Source organism: Eublepharis macularius, chromosome 2 (assembly GCF_028583425.1).
Source record: "Eublepharis macularius isolate TG4126 chromosome 2, MPM_Emac_v1.0, whole genome shotgun sequence".
In the NCBI taxonomy this organism is placed as follows: domain Eukaryota; kingdom Metazoa; phylum Chordata; class Lepidosauria; order Squamata; family Eublepharidae; genus Eublepharis; species Eublepharis macularius.
Window position 1 is genome coordinate 229,677,021 of NC_072791.1, and position 21,875 is coordinate 229,698,895.

The window sequence follows — 21,875 nt, forward strand, 5'->3', positions numbered from 1 at the left end:
CAATGGCGCAGTCCTTATATCCTGTAGGCCATAGGCAGTCCTTTTAACCACCACACAAGGCTGTTGATCTCACAGCCAAGGGGAGCTTATGTGGAAACTCCAATCATACGAGCTAGAAGTTCCGCTGCATTTCTGGTGCCGCAGTTTGTGCAGTCACAGAGGCCCTCCTTGTGTCTGCTGTTCTAAAAGCAAACCTTTAATGCCTTCAGAGGGACTCAGGGTCCAGGTGCATTATGGGAGATGCTTGTTCGTTGTCTCTGCTTTCATCTAAAATAAGAATCATGCCATAGTTAGTTCATGTGAGGGCTTGCTTTGAGGGCGAAATGACTGGAAGATGCTTTCTTCAGCCTTTTCAGAGTGTAAACCAATACAAGATTAAAGCAAATGCTTTAACTTGGAGAAACACACCTTGTACATAAGCTTGTGGAAGAAAGAAAAACTGCTAGTTGAGAGCATAAGATTAAAAATGTGTCACTTATATATCTTTTTCTGACCGATATAATTTCAAATTCAGGATTCAATTTATTAGTTTTCTCTGCATGTCATCTTTCAGAAAAGCAGGAAGAATCTGGAAAATGTCTTGTCTTCCAATATGTGGATGGCAGAAGCCCTCTTTTAAATATTTGAGTATGGATTCTCATTAGCTGGTTAGAAAACACACCTGTTGATTGCATTGCACCCCCCCCCCCATTGAGTTAAATATTTTTCAAGGAAATAGAAACAAAAACTCATTAGCAAAATAGTTCAATAAACTCATCTTAATAAATTATAAAATCATCTTAATAAATTATAAAATCATCAGCAATTCTGCTTCATGTCAATTTTCTGCCATAACTTTTGACTTTGCATCTTCCTTTGACGTAAGGGAAATTTTTACATTGGATCTCAAAAGAACAGAAGGCCAGAGTTATGTGTTTTACTTATTGTGCAAATCAAATGGTCTTTTGACCCCCCCCCCATATTGCTGTGTGTTATTCCTGAACCAGATGTGTCCAGATATCCTCTTGAACCGTTCACAGCAGCTGTTCTCGAGCTGCACAGCCAAGTTTGCCGATGGACAGCAGTGCTCTGTGCCAGTTTTTGACATTACGCATCAGACGCCCCTGTGTGAAGAACACGCCAAAAAAATGGTAAGGCATACACGGTAGCCAAATCCACGCAACAATTTGCCTCGCAAAGTTGGGGCTGGCTCACTGGGAGTGTATCTGTTTGGTGTGCAGAAGGTTCCAGGTTCAATCCCCGGCATCTCCAGTGACAAGGATCAGGTGGTAGGTGATGGGAAAACCTGTCCCTGAGACCCTGGAGAGCCCCTGCTAGTCAGAGTAGATAATAACAGACATTGAGAGGCCAGCAGGCAGCCCCATACATTCAACGTCATGTTCGCTTTCACAGTTCACTTTGAAATATCATGATGAACTGGACTTTGAGACGGGCCATCTTATCCATCCTGTTAGCAATAATACAAGAATGTCATGATTAGAAATTTCTGGAAATTTTGAAGACACGGGAAAACTTCTTCCCTGTTTTTTTCTGGAAAAAAAACACGGAAACTTGGAGGGAAATATGCAATACTTACTGCCCTATTGAACCTAAACTAATTTTAATGCTTCAACAACACTATAACTTACTTAGCATATAAAGTTGCAATATTTGACATAGTTACAGAATTTATAAGTCTTAAATGCCTTAGTTTACAGCGTTACAGATATGACCAGTACTTGAGAGAGAACTACAAGTGGATGCACCCTGTGCTACCTTTAGCACCTGCATCTTAATTTATATGCTATCTCGAAAGTGGAAAAAATAGGAGTTAAACAAAAAAACAATCTCTGTGGTAAATAACATAAAGTATATTATTTTGCTTAGAAAAAGCCTCTCTAAAACTGCATGTTTTGATACGTATTTAAACTTTATAACATTAAACAACAAAACCATTCAAATAATGTATTATCTATCACCATACTCTTAGCATTGTAATTATATATAAAATTAGTCACATTTAAAAATAAAAGTATCAGCACCTCAGGTCTCTAATTAGAATCAGTTTTGGAAACTTCTTGTTCTAAATGCTCATTTTCATCTTCATGCAGCTCTTTGGAAAACTTGAGGTTTACCCCAACTGAAACAAGCCTTTCTACTCTTTCAGACCTTCTAGGTGCAGAAATGTGTCTTGGATTTAAGAGCTCTGTGTGTGTTTACAGCGCCACCCGCCTTGTCTTTAAAAGCATTTCACTCATTCTAAAAGAGACTATATTTCAAAGGAGTTTTTCTCACCACTCCCCAAAAGTTCCAGCTTTTCCAATTGAACAAAGGCCTCAGGGGGATTTTTTTCTGAGTTTCCCCAGGTTTTCCCCAGGTCTTCTCATCTCTAGTCATGATACATATCTGTTTGTTGTTTTTAAATGTATAGATTATAGAAAAATATTTCCAAATTTTGTTGCAGTTGAATCCTGTGCATGGTTACTCAGAATTAAATCTCAGAGTTCAGTTATGTTTCCTCTCAAGAAACCATATATAGGATTGAAGCTGGAGTGTGTGATTTCTCTCTTGGTTAGCATTTCCTCATCTTGTCTTTGGTTGCCACAGTAATCATAATCTGGGGCAATATTGTGCCAGAATGTTACGTCAAGGTGGAAGCTAAGCATTCCAGTTTATTTCTGCCTTTGAGAAAGGCATTACTGCCGTTTGTGCTTGGAAGAGAAATGTAAGGTTTTAAAAAATTTTGAACTTTGAATCCTGGACATTTGGGAGAAAATTGGAATATGTGCAGTACTTCCTTATTGAGCCTAAATTTTATTTTACTGCTTTAACAACATAAAATGCATAATTTATAGCAGCATATAAAGTTGTACTTTTAGGCATATTTACTACATTTAAAAGTATAATTCCTTAGTTTTGTACAAAAATTACAAATATGCCCACTACTAAAGAGATCGACAAATGCATACTTCTGCACTCTATGCTACTTTAGCATGTATATCTTATCTTAGCATGTATATCTTTAGCATGTATATCTTAATATCTTTAGCATGTATATCTTAAATTTTGTCAGATATGAAGTAGGAACAAAATGAAAGCTGAAAACAAAAAACACAAACTTTTGTGTTTTGGAAAAAAGTATATTGTTTGGACAGAAACAGTCTTATACTAACATAACAGAGCTAGTAGGTTTTTTATTTATTTAACAAAGTTTATATCCCACCATTCTGCCCTCGTAAAGACCAAGGTGGCTAACAAATTAAAACATACATGCTAAAATCATATTTTAAAACAAAACCAGCCAAAACAACAACACATCATTAAAACAGTCAAAACCAGAGTAAAAATCACATAAAAACAACAATTAAAACATTTAAAACAATTAAAATACTGGGCACAAAGGAGGTATCACTGAGGGAATGCCAAATGAAACAAAAAAGTCTTCACCCGCTGGCAGAAGGTGGCAACAGAAGAGGGCAGGCAAATCTCCCTGAGGAGAGAGTTCCAGAGTTTTGGTTCCATGACCAAGAAGGCCTTCCCCCCTGTTGCTACCTGCCTAATCTCAGAAAGTGGGGGCACTTAAAGCCCTTGAGCTTCCCCCTCGTTTTGAAAGAGGAAGTATTTCATTGGAGTTTTGTTCCATGTTCTCCAAACACTGCCCACTGTCACAGCTCTAGCCTTGATAGCGAGAATCATGATTAGAGATGGGCTGGGCACGATCGGCATTACGATAGGAAAATACCCCCTATAATGGCGTTCGCGCCATCGGGACCTGGCTGATCGGTGCTGTCCATGGCAACAGATCCAGCGGTCAGGGGGGCGCTTGTTCGGGGCTTGATCGGGTCGATCGGTATCCAGACACTCTGGTGCCAGCAATCTATTGCCCTGGCAACGGAGCCAGGGGAATGCCTGAGCTGTGTTTCCCCTCCTTCTGTCGCCCTGGAAACCCGAGTGGAAGCCCAGCTTTCCTTGATCAGCAGGGCTTCCTTCCAACCACGGAGCAGCAACGCACTCACCAGTTGGGAGAAGAGACCCAGGGGAGGGAGGGGGGAGGGGGTGTTCTGTAGCCATGGGCAGTCCAAACGTTTTTTGCTTTTTTTAAAAACAGGTCTTTGTAGGAGGAATGGCTGTTTTTCTGTCTGTCTCTCTGTTTTTAACCTGCTTTTAAAACACTGTATTTTGTGGGAAAACCTCATTCACGGCTCTGTGTGTGTGTTTAAAATATGCTTTTGGAAGACTGGCTGCTTGCTTTTAAAATTGGGTTGGGAGGAATGGAGGATTCTGTCCCTGCTTTTTTTAAAAAGCAAAGAATGGAAATACTTCTTTACCCAATGAGTAATAACAGAATTCGTTGCCATTGGGCATAGTGATGCTCAAGGGCATAAATGGCTTTTAAAGGGGGCTAGACAGATCCATGGGGGAAAGGTCCATCCACAGCCACTAGCAATGGTGAGTAAAGGGAACCTCCATGTTGAAAGGCAGTATAGACCTCTTATACCCAGTGCTAAGAATCAATATCAGGGGAAGGCCTTTTCCTTTGCGCCCTGGACTTTAGCCTGGTTGACTGCTGTGTGAAACAGGATGCTGGACTTGATAGGCTGCCCGTCCTGTCCAGCGGGGCTGTTCTTACGTTTCTCTGAAGTTCAGCTAATCCTCATCCACCCAATCAGACTTTTGAGATTTCCTCTTGTCTTTTTCTTTTTGTCGAACCCCTGAGGATCAGGTATCACAAATTTCATAGTAACAATTAGAGACTGAATTTGGCTGATTTCAAGATCATATGTTGTCATTGGTTGGTTGTTACTTGTTTCTCCTAACTCTGAGAAAAGCCCTTTTCCGTTACCCTTCCAGTTATTCCTGTTTGGGTCAGCTCCCTGGAGTCTGAAAATCATACTTTCTAATTTGGTAGCATTTCCAGATAGGCAGAAGATTAAATTTTAGTCTAAAATACAGACAGATATGATTGGATTTGGAAACCAATCTTCCCCCAAACCACTCAGTTTTGTGGCTCATGGTTGACTGTATGTGAGTTACCAGGTCTTCTCTCCTGACTTGTATGTGATATGGAAATATTTTGGTATGGCAAAAAAAGAAGAAAGAACTTGTCCCTCATGTTCTTTCCATTCTGGGTCTAAAGGACAGCTTCTTGAGAGGAGACAGTTCCCGTAAAGTTCAGCACCAGCAACAGAGGAAGCCCAGGAAGAAAACGAAGCCACCTGCACTCACCAAAAAACACAAGAAGAAGAGAAGACGGGGGCCACGGCGACCCCAAAAACCGATTCCTCCTGCTGTGCCCCAAGGAAACCTCAGCATGCCCACCAGCGTCTCACTGCCAATGGAGATCTCCCACATACGGTAAGCGTCTGGCAGGGTCTCCTTTGCAAATGGATAAGCCAGTATAGGAAAGATGGGTCAAGTGGATGAGAGAGGCTGATCCAGGGCTACCTGTAAAGAATCAGCTGGTGCAAACCTGTCCACATATCCTTGGGGTTTAAGCACCATAGAATTTACTTTGAAATTTGACTTTACTTATTCCAAAATCTGATCAACTTCTGTATTCTGTCTCTAATAGTTTGGTGCGCAGGCATCACGCTACCAATAGGGAAAAGAATGGCTCTGTGCAGTGAGCTTCACCTTGCTGTTGCAGAGGGGTCACTTTCCCATCCATCATTCCTCTGCCATCTTAAACGTGTTGCTGCATGGCCAGTGGCCATTTATTAAGCCAATCCAGGGATTGTGTTGGTCAGTCTTTATGACCAGATGTACTGCTGTTTGCCATGGATAAAACATCGTTTTAATGATACGAAGGAAGAGAGGAAAGACTGAGGGCTCCTTCTAACCTACTGCATTGGCTCTTACTTGCAAGTGGGTGCTGTTCCTAACGGGAGGAAGTTGCCCGATAAGAGCGTTTTACGGGCATAGAACACTGCAGTTGCCGTAGCGTTGCAAGGATCGGCTTTCAGTGTAATGCTCTGTGCTCTGGAGTGGCTGAACTGGTGGGGAAGGGGCGGGGATTGAAGCATGAGAGAGAGAGAAAGCAGACATACCAGTGTGGGTCAGCACCCAAAACCCAGGCACGTCATCAGACTGGCGCTGTGATATTTCTAGGAGTCCTTCTACGCCGGAGCTGAGTACAGACGAGCTACCCGATGACATCGCCAATGACATCACAGACATTCCACACGATCTTGAGCTGAATCAGGAGGACTTCGCCGACGTCCTTCCGAGGCTGCCTGATGACTTGCAAGACTTTGATTTTTTTGAAGGTACCTTTTCAAGCTCTTGTTCCACCGACAGCAAATGGAGGGAAAGCCATTCTGATTTGGGTCTTGGGACAGTGGTAACGAACCCTGCGTTGATACCTGACAGCTGCTGTGGATGCTTCTCCTAATCAGTTCAACGTTTTAGGAATACTAGAATATGAGACCGATAAAACGGTAGCTATGAGCCAAAACACACGTTAAGAAAAACCTAGGTTCAGCACGTGTTCTCTTACCTCAAGGTTTGCTGGGATCTGTAGGCGTCCTGGAAGCTTAAAGTTTAGCATTTACAGAGCAGCAAAAAGGGAAAGGGAAATACAGGCGCCTGTATTTTAAGCTTTAAGCTTCCAGGACGCTTCCAGGACGCTTACAGATCCTTTAAGCTTCCAGGACTTTAAGCTTCCAGGACCCCTACAGATCTTTAAGCTTCCAGGACGCCTACTTTAAGCTTCCAGGACTCCTACAGATCCCGGCAAACCTTGAGGTAAGAGAACACGTGCTAAACCTAGGTTTTTCTTAACGTGTGTTTTGGCTCTTAGACCTCCAGTTCTGAATTGCTTTTCAGGAACTCCAGTCCATCATACTAGAGTTGAATTTGAAAGTGTTATCTGAAATGTATCAGCTTTTATTTGGAATAAAAAACAAAGCTCTGCAATTTTTACATGGTCAGCACTTTAAAATATTTCTCTTCTCTACTCTGTAAAGTCACCTTTTTATATTTTTAACATTTTAAATATAACCTTTTTATGCAAGCAGTACTTCTTTGCATCTTGAAAAATGTAAATATTTTGTAGATTTTCAGTTTTGCTTTAATGTCTGTGTGCTCATGTTTTTTTATTCATATTTGTCTAAGTGGAATTTTGAGTGTTGAGAATTTAAAGAGAGGCTGGGCTGTGTCCAAGGCACCGTTAGTAAGCAAGATTGCAAAAGTAATTTTTGCTGGCTTCCTTCCTTAAGCAGGCGCCAGTGTGCCCTTGAAAGCTGCGGGTGAGGACAGAACAACACACCATTGGGCATGGGGGGGGGGGGCTGCAGCAAAAAAGATGAATTGATTTCCCCACCCCCCACCCCCCACAAATTCACTCTTGTATGAGTTTTTGGTCTATTCATAATTCCATTTGCAGAGTGGGTACAGCAACGATTTTGGCTGGTTTCCCTTCCTTGCTGCAGCCCGCTTGGCCACATAGCACATTGGTCTGCTGGATCCTCTGACCCTCTGCAGTGGCTTTTAAGGGGGCACGGGAGTACCAAGGGAAGAGGTAGGCGGTACAAATTCCTTCCCAAAACTTTTACATTTTTTACAACATTTTTATTAGTGCAATACTGAATTTTTTTAAAAAAAGCTAAACAGGGGAAAAAAGAAAACAGTGCTGGCTACAGAAACACTGTTGGCAAATCTATACATAGCTATCTATAAAAGATTTCAAAATGTCTAAAAATAAATCCATATGCGGTTGCTTTCTATATGCGATGCATTCAAATGTTGCTAAGTTTATAAGTCCAGTAAATTACAGGAAATGGGCTTTTGTCTTTCCAGTGTTGAAGTCTAAGTCTTTTAGCAATGTAAGGGCACGGAGGGTCCATTTCCATTGACCATCAGTTAGATTCCAAGAGACAGCCAAGTAGTTTGACAGGACATTAACATCCTCAAAGATAAATGAGTTTTTTAACACAAAATTAATATGACTAATAACTTCTTCCCAAAAGAGCTTAATGACTAAACATGTCCAAAGCATATGCTTAAGAGATGCATCTTGTGAATTACACCAACAGTTAGACACCGTGCTTAAACCTTTAGTAACAATACGCTGTGGTGTCCAGTATACCCTAAACATATTTTTTTAATGAAGAAGTTACAACTTAAGATCCATAGTAGCAACAGGTGTATGGCTTAAAGTCTTATCCCATTATGTTAGCAAAATTAGAGACTCCAGATCGTTATTCTATTCATCTCTAAGGCTCTGTATATCATAGTTATTAACTGACCTCAAATGTTTATATACAGATATTATAGATTTCGCTTTCTGTGTAGATTCAATAAGAATGCCCAAAAGTGGGGGAGATTCTGAAGCACTCAAAGCTGCCAGACCATATTTGGGCACCAACAAATGTTCTAATTGTAAATATTGCCATTTGGCAGAAATTGGCAAATCATATTTAGAGCTCAGTTGGAAAAATTTCCAATTACTTCCCAAAACTTGCTCGTTTTGTGATAGCCTTGGAGCTCACTCTTTTGTTTTTGTTCTAATAAACATGTTAAAAGCAAAAAAGGGCAATGTTATAACCAAATTAAAAATTCTATAAAAATTGTTTAGCAGCCTAATAATACAGAATAAATTGGGAGCTAGGCTAGTACTTGGATGGGAGACCGCCAAAGAAGACCGGGGTGCTGTGCAGAGAGCTAGCATAGCATACTGGATAGAGTGTCGGACTAATAAATGCAGAGGAGGGCATTGGCAAACCACCTCTGCTTGCCTCTTGCCTGGAACACCCTCTGGTCCTGGGGCTGCTGTGAGTCTGTTGACTCAATGGCACGCTGTTGTTATATTTTTTTAAAGGCTTATAAGCTTGCCATTAAGGAAGGACGTTGTTTGAAATACAGAGTATGAAAAAGTCTTCTTAAGTTTACTTTGAACGGGCCATATTCTGACATCGTGAACTGATCATCAGGGAGTGTGTTCCCAAGACAGTCTCCGGCCTGAAAATATAGCCTGGGATAATTATCCATAATTAGTTCAGAGGGAGAGATTGCAAGATTGCAAGAAGCAGCACTGACTGCATCTCTCTTTCTCTGACCCATTTACTCGTGTAAATCTTTTCCCAAATTGGAACTGTCTTTCGCGAACATTCTGTTATCCTTAAATTGCAACATAGGAGTCTGCTGTATGAGGGAATTACCCGCTATGCAAACTTTCCATTCATTAATTCTTCCCCCCCACCCCCATGCCTGTCATCAATCACTGTGGTCAATCACATTAATAGGGCTTTTTTTAAAAAAGCTAGAGTATGTATCAATGTTTGTTTTTTAGTTGTGATGAAAATACCAAAGTTCCTTTTTATAAAGTAGCGAGTTCAGGCTGCACGGAGAAGTCACGAAGAGAGCTTCCATTTCTCAAATGAAAACAAGGGAAAGAACTGACCAGGCAGAGCCTGCAGGCTTGTCCAGTGCTTGGCCTATCACTGTCCAGTTTTTCAATCATGCACTGGCAGAGCACTTGCTTGGCATGTACCTGCTTGGCGGGCAGAAGGTCCCAGGTTCAATCCCCGCCATCTCCAGGACCAGGCAGTCGGTGATGTGAAAGGCCTCCGCCTGAGACCCCAGAGAGCAGCTGCTAGTCAGAGTAGACAGTCCTGACCCTCCTAGACGGATGGTCTGATTCAGTATTAGGCAGTGTTCATGTGTTTTGGAATTTAAAATATGGGCCATAATTTTAATAGCTAACAAAACACATTATAGAACAATTTCTTAAAATGCCTAGTGCTTAGATATACAAATTCACACTTCCCGCTTTGTGATATGTACAAAAACAATATGGCACAAATTCAGTACATCCCCATAATGTTTTTTTACTGCATGCTCCCAAATCCAAGGAATTCCAAATCTAACAGGAATGATAAAAATTAAAATCAGTTGCATTCCCATAGTAGCAGCTCCTGTGCTTGGTACCAGATTTCTTTTTTATGCCTTAGGTATACAAAATAAACACAGGCCTGTCCAATGATGTCCACGTAGGTACTTCCAACAAATGAGATTATTTTCTATTGAACTTTCAACTGAAAGATTTTCTTCTCCTTGAAACAAAAATACACTCTCTCCCTTTTAACGCTAGCCAAAAGGGAGAACTGTGCATTACACCAGCCTAAAATTGTTCATTGACCTATGTCAGTAACAAAAACTCACCTGACTAGGAGCCCATTGACCCTTTACTTGGTTATTTTGAACCTGGTGACTGTGAGAACTCTGTTGCCGTGCATGGTGGTTGAGCTAGTTGGAATGTTTTGACCTTTTGGTTTGTGGTGGTTCATGCAAGTCACCACACGAAGCAGTAGTAGTTTACATGCTTGTATAAACTGAGTCTTAGCCAGGGCTTTTTTTCTGGGAAAAGAGGTTGTGGAACTCAGTCGTGGAACTCAAGACCGCACAATGACGTCACTGTGGGTCAGCTGGAACGAGGGGGCAGTTTTTTAAAGTTTAAATTGCCCTTGGCAAAAATGGTCACGTGGCTGGTGGCCCCGCCCCCTGATCTCCAGACAGAGGGGAGTTTAGATTGCCCTCCATGCTGCTCCAGTGGTGTGGTGGGCAATCTCAACTCCCCTCTGTCTGGAGATCGGGGTGGGGCCACCAGCCATGTGATCATTTTCAAGAGGTTCCGGAACTCCGTTCCCCCGCGTTCCAGCTGAAAAAAAGCCCTGGTCTTAGCCAACTATGTTGGCAAACACCTTTGGTGCAGAAGAGTTCTTGTCAAGCACGAATACTCATGCCACTCTCTGGGTACATTAAGCTGCAGACCTAAGCGCATTTTTCGTGGAGTAAGCTCCATTGACTAAAACAGGACCTCAGCAGACGGGCTTAGGATTGCTGTCTTTGTTTTACCAGTATATGGATGAAAAAACTCTGTAAAACATTCACCTTTTGTCATCTTTCTTCATTAGGACCTTTATTTTTAAGCAATGTGCTATTTTTTGCATTTTAATTTAATGCAGGTAAAAATGGAGATCTCCTTCCGACTACTGAAGAGGCTGAAGAGCTGGAGCGGGCCCTGCAGGCGGTAACTTCTCTTGAGTGCCTGAGTACTATTGGAGTGCTCACACAGACCGATGGCGTGCCGGTCCAGGAGCTCTCGGACAGAGGGATAGGGGTGTTCTCTACGGGTGCAGGAACTCCAGGAATTCAGTCCTTGAGCCGAGAGGTCAATGCGGATCTGGGCGAGCTGCTGAATGGGCGCATAGTACACGATGATAATTTCTCCAGCCTGGACCTAGATGAGAGCTTGCTCCGTTCTGCTACCTTATCCAATCCTCCAACGCCCCTGGCAGGGCAAATTCAGGGGCAATTCTCTGCCCCAGCCAACGTTGGCCTTACTTCTGCCACTCTGATAAGCCAGAGTGGGCTTGGGGAGAGAGCCTTCCCAGGACAGTTCCAAGGACTTCACGATGGCAGCCATGCCTCCCAGAGGCCACACCCTGCCCAGCTGCTAAGCAAGGCAGATGACCTAATCACCTCACGACAGCAATACAGCAGTGACCATTCACACTCCTCACCCCACGGAAGCCATTATGACAGCGAGCACGTGCCGTCTCCCTACAGTGACCACATAACATCCCCACATGCCGCCTCCTTCTCTGGTGATAACTTGGCAGCTACTTTTTCCACAGAGATGCCCATCATAGCACAGCACTTGCTACCATCACAACTAGAGGTGCCGCTTAGCGGGGTAGTGAACCCCAGAACTCACTGGGGGAACCTCCCTGTCAACCTTGGTGACCCTTCTCCGTTTAGCAATCTCCTCGGTGCAGATGGACACCTCCTTTCCACCTCCTTGTCCACGCCGCCTACGACGTCACACTCAGAGACCACACAGCCTGCCTTCGCCACTGTGACCCCCAACAGCTCTAGTGTGCTTCCGGGGTTACCGCAGACCAGTTTCAGTGGCATGGGTGCTGCATCTTCTGAACTCATGGCCTCCACCTCCCCCAAACAGCAGCTCCCACAATTCAGCGCTGCCTTTGGTCACCAACTGAGCTCGCACAGTGGCATTCCCAAGGACTTGCAGCCCAGCCACAGTTCCATAGCTCCTCCAACAGGATTCACAGTAACAGGTGCCACAGCTACTAGTACCAATAACGGATCTGCTCCCTTCACCACCTCCAGCTGAGCTTTGTATGTCTGTGAATTTCAGACAGTCGGGGACCCCGTGTCCCCATCCTTCCCCTCCTATCTTCTTTCCTTATTTTTATCGTCACCTTCTTTCTAAAAGACAATTTTTTTAATTAAATAAAAGAGGGGGCAAAAATAAAAGTCCTGATTCAGTACAGACCAGGGTTTCCCTGTTGCTAGGCTCTGCTCTAATGATCTTACGTGCTGTTTATGTATTGGTGCTCATTTACTTCTGGCAGGTTCACTATGCCCCAGTTAAATACCCCTAGGGAATACAGCACAGTTACTGGATGTAATTGACCTTAGATCGAGACATGAGAAGATACCTCAGATAAATCTAATGCAAGTTCTTGTTTCCTAAAATTCAGATCAGAGCTTTCAGTCCCATTAGCATTCGGGCAGGTGGAATTGCTTTATTATATACCTATATATTTTTAAAAACGCAAATGGGATGAAAGGCATATCAGCCTTCTGATTTGATAATTCGGCACTGTAGAAAAGCCAAGACCATTGTTCAGTTGTTCTATCAACCAGGGTTTTTTTTTAACTCTTCTGCAAATGCAAGTGGCTTTTGTGTGTCTGTGTGTGTGTGTGTTTGGTTGGTAAGTGACAGTTCTGTTCTTTTTCTTCTGCTGAAGAAAGCCCTTTGAAACCCATAACTGTTCCTACTTCATACTGATTTATTTCCTAGAACAAGGTTTATTAAACTGACAGAGAATTGGCTTGATAGGACAGCACATTAGATTCCCTGAACCAAAAATATTCCTGTTAAAGAGATTAAAATGGGAGGAGGAAAGAGAGAAAAGACAGCTCTAAGTACTGGAATAATGACCTGTTTTCATAAGATGTATATTCTGGAAGCTGATTAATGATTACAGTAGTGTTAATTTGGTCTTTGGCATTATCCAGAACTTCATGCATGGATCATGTTTTTAACTGAGCCATTCAGAAGGTGTTTTTGAACCCGTTTTCAATTTATACAATCAATGTCAGAGCATCTTAGTGTTTTTGCAAGGCTGTTGCAATCTCTGTATATCTGGAGCGCTTGAAGATGCTTACACTGGTATATGAGCCCTTTTGGCATCCCATAATATGTCAATAAACTTTTGTGGGAAGTCAAGTGTGAGAGGAAACCAACCATCTTTCAAAACAAAAAAACAGATGCTGGAAGCGAGAGAGGCACCCTCCTATTTTCTGTCACTGGCCTTACTAATAAATAAGTTAGAAATTTACCAGAGGCAGGAGATTGCATTTGTACCCCTTCACGCTCTCTGAAGCATCACAATAATCAATTTGTGAAGAGTTTGTCAAAATAACGCCTGCTTCCCTTGTGAGGTTTTTTCCTACCGGGAGGGAAATGTTGGTGAAGCAGCCCAAAGGTAAGGTATTTCTCTCTCTTCTGCTCCCCTACCACTTCAAAATAGGGTTTCTGTATGGGATGATTTTAATTCTAATCCCCCCCTCTCCCCATGAAGGCTAGGTTAGTACATGTTTTTTTTCCCCTCACGAAGTCCTACTCAGCGTGGATAATCAGAATTCTGTGCTGTTCGTTTCATATTCTGGGGCTGGCTTGGCGAAGTTTACCAGAAAATACTTAGTTATAGCTTACGGGGAAACGGTTTGGATTGTATGTAATTTTACCTGATCTATATGTTTTATAAAGCTATGGAAAGAAGGTGTACTCGAGGAGACTATTTTAATGGGTTTGAGATTGGGATTAAGAGAGCACTCAGCTGCTTCCTTAGGACCGAAAAGCTGATTATTTCCTACCATCACCCCTCACAATGGTGCTCAAATGTAATTCTGAGACAGGCCTTCTGTCCTAAAGTTTGGGAAGGTGGAGGTTTCAGGAACTGAACTGTTTCCTTCATTTACAAGGCTTTTGCTACTTATTCTTTCAAATGAATCGGGGAATAGGAGTGAAGCGGCAGGCGTACGTAGTTTAAAACATGCTTGTGCTTTGTGAAGTCCCATCCCCTTCACAAAACATACCTGATTAAACTGTTTCATAAACAAGAAAGTGGCCCAAGCTATATTCCTAATGGAAGTGTTTTAAGCCATGTCAAGAACTGAAGTGAAGCTTTCCCAGACTTTTCTGTATTACTTCTTTATTCTCCACAACCAGGATATATCTTATTTTGTCCGTGTTCAACAGTTTGTGTCCCCCCGCTCCCCACTTTTGGTTTCTGTATATTTTAAATGGGCAAACTTTGGTGACTTAAAGTGCAATCCTATGCAGAGTGGGCTTAGACCATAGTAAATCTGCAGAGGATTTCACTTTTTGATAAACTGCAAGTTCTTCTTTATACTTTTAATTCACTTTTTCTTTATACTTTTAACATCATTTAATTCCGATCCTCAAAAAGGCAACCTATTGACTGGGTCCCCCCGAAGAATACCGCAAACTTCTGCATGCAGGCAGAAGCCTTTTTCAGTCCCCCTTTTCTTACTGCAGCCTTTCCACACACCCTAAAAGAGCTGCCTTCAAAGGAAGGACGTGGTACGCTCCAGAGCAACATACTGTGAGCCGAGGGAATCTTCTGCCTGAAGGGAAAGCCTGCAAATTGTGAGTGAAAATTAGCCAGTCGCAAAAATCATTGCAGCCCTTTCTGCGAGTTTTTAACGATGTCCACGGCCTCATTTTTTAACTAAAAAGGAAAACTTGGCACTATTTCTGTTCCATGCAATGCCTTGCCCATGTAGCTGGACACGTGGCAGCCCGTGCTTGTGCCACAGTGGGATAGGTATGGGACGGTATTATAGTCTCAATGTGCAAAGCAGTGGGCAGGCCCCTCGGTTTGGGAATGAAATTAAATTGTGCTTTTGTTATCTTGGATCACTTTGAAGGTCCCATTCGGAAAGGAGGGTTTTGTTTAATCCTCGTGCCACATCTATCTTTTGTTCTTATGCATGATTTTTTGTTTTAAAATTTGTGACATCATCCACTTGTGCAATATGCATTGTGTAGAACATGATGTTTTTGTGTGTGGCAAAGGAAGGTTCTGTGTGAGAGAGTGATATTCCCACAATTTTTTCCCCACATAAAGTACATCATGCAGGAATTTTCCTGTGGGGGGGTGTTTATTTTCTTTCAGTGTATTGAACAGAGTAACTCGAAATGAAGGCCCAATTTCAATTCGAGACTGATGTAAAAATCCTATTTCTTTATTCTCCTTAATTCACTCCCCCGCAACCCCCCCCAAAAAACAATGAGTTAAGTTTTCCATGCATGATCTTTGATAAGGTCACTTTAAATGAAAGTAAAATTACCTAGGTCCACCAGTTCTTACTATTAGTGCATGTGACAAAAAATTAACTAGTCCCTGTGAATTGTTGCCAGACATTGCATATGACCTCCCGTGTCACAGGTGAATGGACCTTGGCTGGTTTTCTCCCTTATTTCTTTTCCTGGCAGTGTATGCTTGAGCTTTTCTGCCATCTCAGAGTTAGGCGTATGTGCAAGAATGCAAAAGAAATGAAACTGCTTCATGTGGTCACTGGGGGGCAGTATTTGGAAAGATACTTCTGATCCAGACAGGCTGAAATTGTGACATCTGTTTTGTTCTTCCCTTTGTGTGAGTTAGACAGAACTCGAGTTTGATAAACAAGAAAACATTCAACACAACTCCTCTCCAAGCCCTTATCCTTGTCATGCATGTGTGTGCCCACACTTTAAATGTGTGAATCAGATTAATACATTGTATTTGGTCTGCTGACGTGTCTTGGTGCCCATTTTACTTAAACCACATAGGTAACATCCTCAAGTAAGTGGTATCAAAATTGCATTGTTGGTGACTTCCGGGCAGCTACCTGCTTATACTATTGCTTATATCATGGGGTAGGTTTATTTACCCTGAAACGACTCTCTAACCTATATCTTTAAAAAAATAAGAAAAAGAGTAGAAAAGGGTCCAGTCTGAAAAGATGGACAACTGAGGGGGGGCGGGGGCTGAAACAATTTCTCTGAATGGTGATGCTGATCGCTGTCCAGATTGGGGCATGTCTCAGGGATTCCTTGTGGAAATAAGGGCAGTTAAGGTAGTTTTAATTGAGTAGCTAGTTTTAAAGTAGAATGCCATCGACGTGTGAGCGCATGAAAGAAAGAATGGCCTGTTCCCATTTTGTAGCCTGTAGTGTGTTGTGTGGGGCTTCTTTCTCTTTTTAGAACTGTGCTCAAGTCCAATGTAGATCCCCCCCCCCATCATGATTAGCTTTAAGCTTTTATTTAAAGATACATTTCCTGCCCTGCCCACCCCACAAGCATTCAGAATACTTATTGTAGATTTTTAAGAGAAAAGGTATATTAATTTATGCTATTAACATCACCTCATAAATTATAAGTTTTATACTAAAAACTGTATTGAGTGTAAAGAATTATGTTGCATATGTGTTTTAATAGCTATAAAACTATACACAATCTTTTTTAAAGAATGACAACGGAAGACCCCTTATAAAGCACCTTTTTACACTGGATCTGTACCGTGTCAAGGTGTACAGCTATTCTTTGCTACCTTGCAGATATAAATATATAAATAAAAGTATAAAATATATACGGTGAAAAATGGTATCTTGTATTGACAAAAAATACAAACTCTTCTTAAACCCATATATTTCCACTCTGAGGACTTCTTTGTCTGCAATAATTTATCTGTGGTATGTAACTATGATGGTTAGAGGTTTTTAGTTACAGGGTAAATAGATCAAATTTGAAATCTCATTACTGCAGCTGAGAGGTGCGAACCATTTTTGTAAGTCTTTTTTTCATTCCCTTAAATATATTTATTTCCAGTTATCTCAGCAGGTTGGAAGTTCAAAAGGACAAAATGTTAAATCTAGGGATTCATGGTGTCTTATTCAGGAATTTTCTCCCCTCCTTTCCTCACAAAGGAACTCCCACTGTGATTTATAAATAGAACTTAGGTATCTTGTGTGCATGTATGTATACTATACACACACCAAAATATGCATTGGGGGGGACTGTATGTGTGATATATGAATGTGTATATTGTATGTAGGTTACGGGTTTTTGTTTTGTTTTTTTTAATAGAGAAAAGTAGTTGAGGGGGTGATAGAATGTATTGTGGAAATGTGCTTACTTAGTTGGGACTTATTTTGTGCTCACTATTGTACAAATAACCAAACTACATTAAGTTTTCTATTACAAGGCTAACTCTGATATCATGTTGTTGGTTTTTTTTTAATTATTCTTCTCTAAATCCAGTTACATTGAGCGCTCTTAAAATGACAGAAAATGCCATGTTTCCCAGAGAGCCTTTTTCAGGAAGCAAATAAAGAGGCATTGCTTAAGGGGAATCGTCCATGGAGTTTTTATGTTTGTCAGGAGCTAGAAGCCTGGGAAACCAGCTGTACGCTTTCAGGATAACGTGTCTTCTTTTGCCTCTGGTTTTGTAACTGTGTCCTTTTTTCACATTATAACCCCCTATGTCGGGTGGCTTTCCATCTGTGCGTTAGGTTCTTCACTGCAAAATTCTGTACCTGGGACCTCACAATGAGATTCCAAGTATCTCACAACCAAAAATATTTGGGAACTTTGATACAGGACTAAAGTGACTTTGGGCTTTTCCACAGTGGAATTTTGCTGCAATTCGGCTTCTTGACTATATTGCATTCCCCTCTCCCTTTTACCACAGCCAGTTGTTGTCCTCCCTGTTTTTGTTTGAGTTTTCCCCTGGGTTTTTTTCCAGAGTGGTCTGAAAAAACACGGGAGAGAAAGGACTGGCAAAGGATTCTGTGTGTGTGAGGGATGGAGCTAAGAAGCTGAGCTGCAGCATAAACCCTGTGCGGAAAAGCCCTTTCAGTCCCAAATAGGGTCCTGGATATAACCACTTAGCTTATAACTTGAGATGAATGGGATTAGTGTTTGGCCAGTGCAGACACGATGCTAGTTTCTGGTTAACTGTGGTTAGCAGAAGGAATAATCTGTAGAATTGCACATTCCCTTCCCTGGAGCCATTCCCTTCCCTAGAACAATTTTTTCCCACTGTTCATAAATTACTTTTCGCTTAAACCAGGCTCTGAAACCCACATTTAACCTATAGTTTCAGGACGTAGTTTTAAAGGGAAACCCTGGTCTCTGTTCAACCTTGTCACCTTACCCCTGTGCTGACATGCAGTCCGACTGCAGGGTAGGCGGGGAGCATTTACTCCAGGGAGCGGAGGGACTGTGCTAAAGACGGCCTTGCGTGTTGTTAACTGTTGTTACCAGGGAACCAGTGTCGCATCTGCACCAGCCTTTGATGGTACGTGAGAGACCCCAAACATTTTTGTTCTTTCCATTTCGCATTTTGATGCACCCAGAACAGCAGGGTCCATGTTGGAAATAGCCACACCTTGAATGTTGCACATTCTGTGGCTGTCCCTTATAACAAGGAGATCACGGCATTGAAAGTAAAATGCTCATCAGAACTTTTATTTACACATTTTCCATCATGGGGCTTCTTGAGGACCGTTTTCTTTGCAAACAAGTAATTTTTTTTTGACAGCTGATTTCCCCCATTCAGTTTATATGTTTGTTTGTTTTTCTGATGTGTTTTATGAAGACCATATTGCTTGTACATATGCATGCCAGTGACAGGGGGTGGGTGGGATACGTGGGTGGTTCATGGTCTTTGTTTCATATTAGTTGGTGAACATGGGAGGTACCAGAGTAAATCTATTTATGGGGAAAGAGTAGACAACATTTGTGTATACATGTACAGAGAGTTGTATATCAGACGTGGCAGCACTTCGCTGAATGTGGAATTGCCGTTTCCGTGCACAAAAGATAATACAAATGTGATACTTCTATAGATGTGTGCATTCTTGTCTCCATACGTGAGGTATACGTGAGGCACACGTACCAAAAAAAGTTACCATAAGCTGTGTGCATGGGATAAAGATCTATGTATAAAAAGCTGAAGATGTCATTCCAGTTGAGGGTTTGGGGTGACTTTAATACGGATGTTTGTTTGCCACGACTTGCGTTAGCATGGAAATCTCTTGAAGTCTTTGCTTTTTTCTGACTGTGTCAGCCCTGTGAAATCACTCCCAGGTTTCTCCTCTTCCTTGCTGTGCCTCTTGCAAACTTCTAACTTCTCTCCTTTTCTGTCATAATGCTTCGGTCTGTTATTGTCCCAACTGTCACCTAGGTCCCTCCCAGTTCAGTACAATTTCCAGTTGAAATTCCTGAGGTGTTCAGTTTTCTGCTAAATACATTGCTTGGTTTGGGATAATTCCTTAAATTCACCCCCAAACTACTGCATGGAATTAACATTTTATAAACCTTTATAGAAGATACTCGTTGGGGTACAATTAGCATTAAATGACTTTTTGTCCCCATTTAAAAAATGCTGGCACCTCTTAAATGACAGGTCAGCGCAAATGGCTAAAAAATTAGTTCTGCAATGGGGTGACTTAAGTATGTAATGCAGTTGAATCACATAACGACGTCATCTAAATCATTCCACTGCACTCCCACTATTTTTCAACACATAAAGTGGAATATGAGGGGAAAGCCAGTTAATTTGTCCGCAAGATGGACTGTTTGGCCAGTTGTAATGGACACTGAACCTTCCCTCTTGAACCAGTTTTTGAGCCATATAAACTGTCCCTCATTTGGACCCTGGTAGCCTCTCTGTAGAAGATTCAGCCTCTAGTTGCATGTAAGTCTCACTGAATCAGAAACCTAATGATACTTCGGTTGCAGTGGAGAATATTTTTTCTGATTTTTTGCTCTCCAAGCAGCCAGTAATTTTTTGTCTAAATGCTGAGAGTAATTTCTGCCCTCCCCCCTTGGAGAATGTCACCCTCTAGTGTTCCATGCACAAAATTGGAATTGATATGGTAGGGCTAAATGTTTCTGTACATGTATGTGTATATACATAACATATTCTTTCAGAGCATAAATATATCCTCAGTCTCCGCTCATGAATATAAGACATGCTGTAGGGGCCATGTAAATTTTAGTTCCATTTTGACTTTTAGCAAAATGCTGTCCCTTCTGGAGTATTTAAGCTGCAGTTGTATGTCATAGAAAATGACACAGAAGCATATAATTATCAAAAGCCATTTGATGTTGTCTTTCAGTAATGACGAAGTTGGTTTGTTAAATGCTGCCCTGCGTCTAGGTGCCTGTTTCGAACTGGGATCCCGTTGACTGTAATCAGTTGCCTTTTCCTTTTAAAATGGTAAAAATTAGCATTTTGCTGTAAATGTTTTCCCTCCAAATTTCCCCATGGTCAAACATACTTCTGTCACTATTTACCTTGTGTAGCACTGGTGTCATTGAAGAGAGTATGTTTTGCTTCCTACACGTTAAAAACATTGCCTGTTTGTTTATTCTGATACAACATCCTTTATCAAGGGTGGATGGGGCTGGGGTCTTTTTATGACAAACTTCTAGAAATGAGTCTTATTTTTTATTCATTCAGAAAGTTCTACACAGGAGACTATTGAGTTTTTAAAAAATCTCAGGCGGTTTTCTACACCATGCCATTACGTAACTCTCTTTTCCAAACTGAATTTCTGTGTTCAAGTATAAAATGGGAAAGGGGGTAGGTGGGTGGGTAGGTCAGGGACTGAAGAACAAGTGTGTTTGGTTTGAGCTGGTCAAAGCCAAATGCCTTCCTCCAGATGAATTTAGAAAGGAAGAAGGCTTCAGTTGGTTGAACATTTGGCCAGAAACCATGGAACGGCTCTTTCTTTCTCCAAATGTGGTCCAAGAGAAGAAATTGGTATTTGTGTCATTTTAAAGGTAGCTCCGTTACACCTTGATATCAGAAACAGCCTCGTAAGAAAGAGCACCATTTGACCACTGTTGTGAAACAGGGAAGAGGTTTCAGTGGGAAAACCAAGGTGAGGCATCAGTGCATGGTGGGAAGTACAGCTTGCTAATACTAATCTGCATCTTTCGGAGTAACTGCACGGTAGCAAGGATTAGCAGTCTGCACCCATTTGTTCTTCTCATCGTGATATGTGCTGATGGGTGTTTGCTTTCCCATACCTTGAATTAAAAACGAAACATTTATCAAAGGATTAACCGTTACATAAAGGGAAACATACCAACTCAGTCCTAGCATGCATAAAGTAGCAAGTATTAACAGCTACGCTAAAGATTAGGGAGGACGAAGGCCGCTCTAGCAACAATTGTACGTCCCTGAAAATTCCAGCATGAAATAGAACTTGACACACCCGCTACATTGGCTGCTGGAAAGCTTCGGGACAGCATTCCAGAGATGGGTGCCGGCACTAGAGTTTGTACTCTCCCTTTCCATTGGAAGACTGGACTCACGTGTCCTTCACAGTTCTCAGTGAATGTACTGCATTGCCATTTCAGAAAGAAAAAATCAATGAAATTATAAGATTGGTCTCCTTTGGTTATCTGGTCCTTGTTTAATTGGTTTAAGGGTTTTTGTATACAAAAGTTTACATTTTTATGTATATTCTTGTGTAAAAAAAGATGTAATATGTGTATAAAACACTGTATGTATTATCTGTATATAGTGTGAGAAAATGATTTTTTTTTTCCTTTCTTTCTTTTGGATGTATTAATAAATCTTGCTGTGAAGTAGCCTGGCCTGTAGTGCTTCACTGAAGACAGAACGTACTGTTTTGCCTTTCAGTGCTTATGATGTGTAAATATTGTCCAAGACATACAAAATGCATGTGAAAAGAAGTGATGTAAGATTGCCCATACTGTGCTCTTGCCACAAGTGCTACCTTGACTGCCTCTAACAGCTTCTGGAAGCTGATACACAATC

General features: G+C 41.6%; 1 protein-coding gene across 1 annotated transcript in view; it reads left to right on the plus strand.

Moving 5' to 3' along the window:
- Window positions 1–21,620, plus strand: part of INO80D (INO80 complex subunit D) — a 61,525-nt gene extending 39,905 nt beyond the window's left edge. The window contains exons 8-11 of the mRNA XM_054971024.1: window positions 997–1,130; window positions 5,117–5,334; window positions 6,088–6,245; window positions 10,944–21,620. Coding sequence (XP_054826999.1) covers window positions 997–1,130; window positions 5,117–5,334; window positions 6,088–6,245; window positions 10,944–12,115 — 1,682 coding nt within the window. The 3' untranslated portion in view covers window positions 12,116–21,620. The remainder of the gene's footprint in view (window positions 1–996; window positions 1,131–5,116; window positions 5,335–6,087; window positions 6,246–10,943) is intronic.
- Window positions 21,621–21,875: the final 255 nt, after the last annotated feature.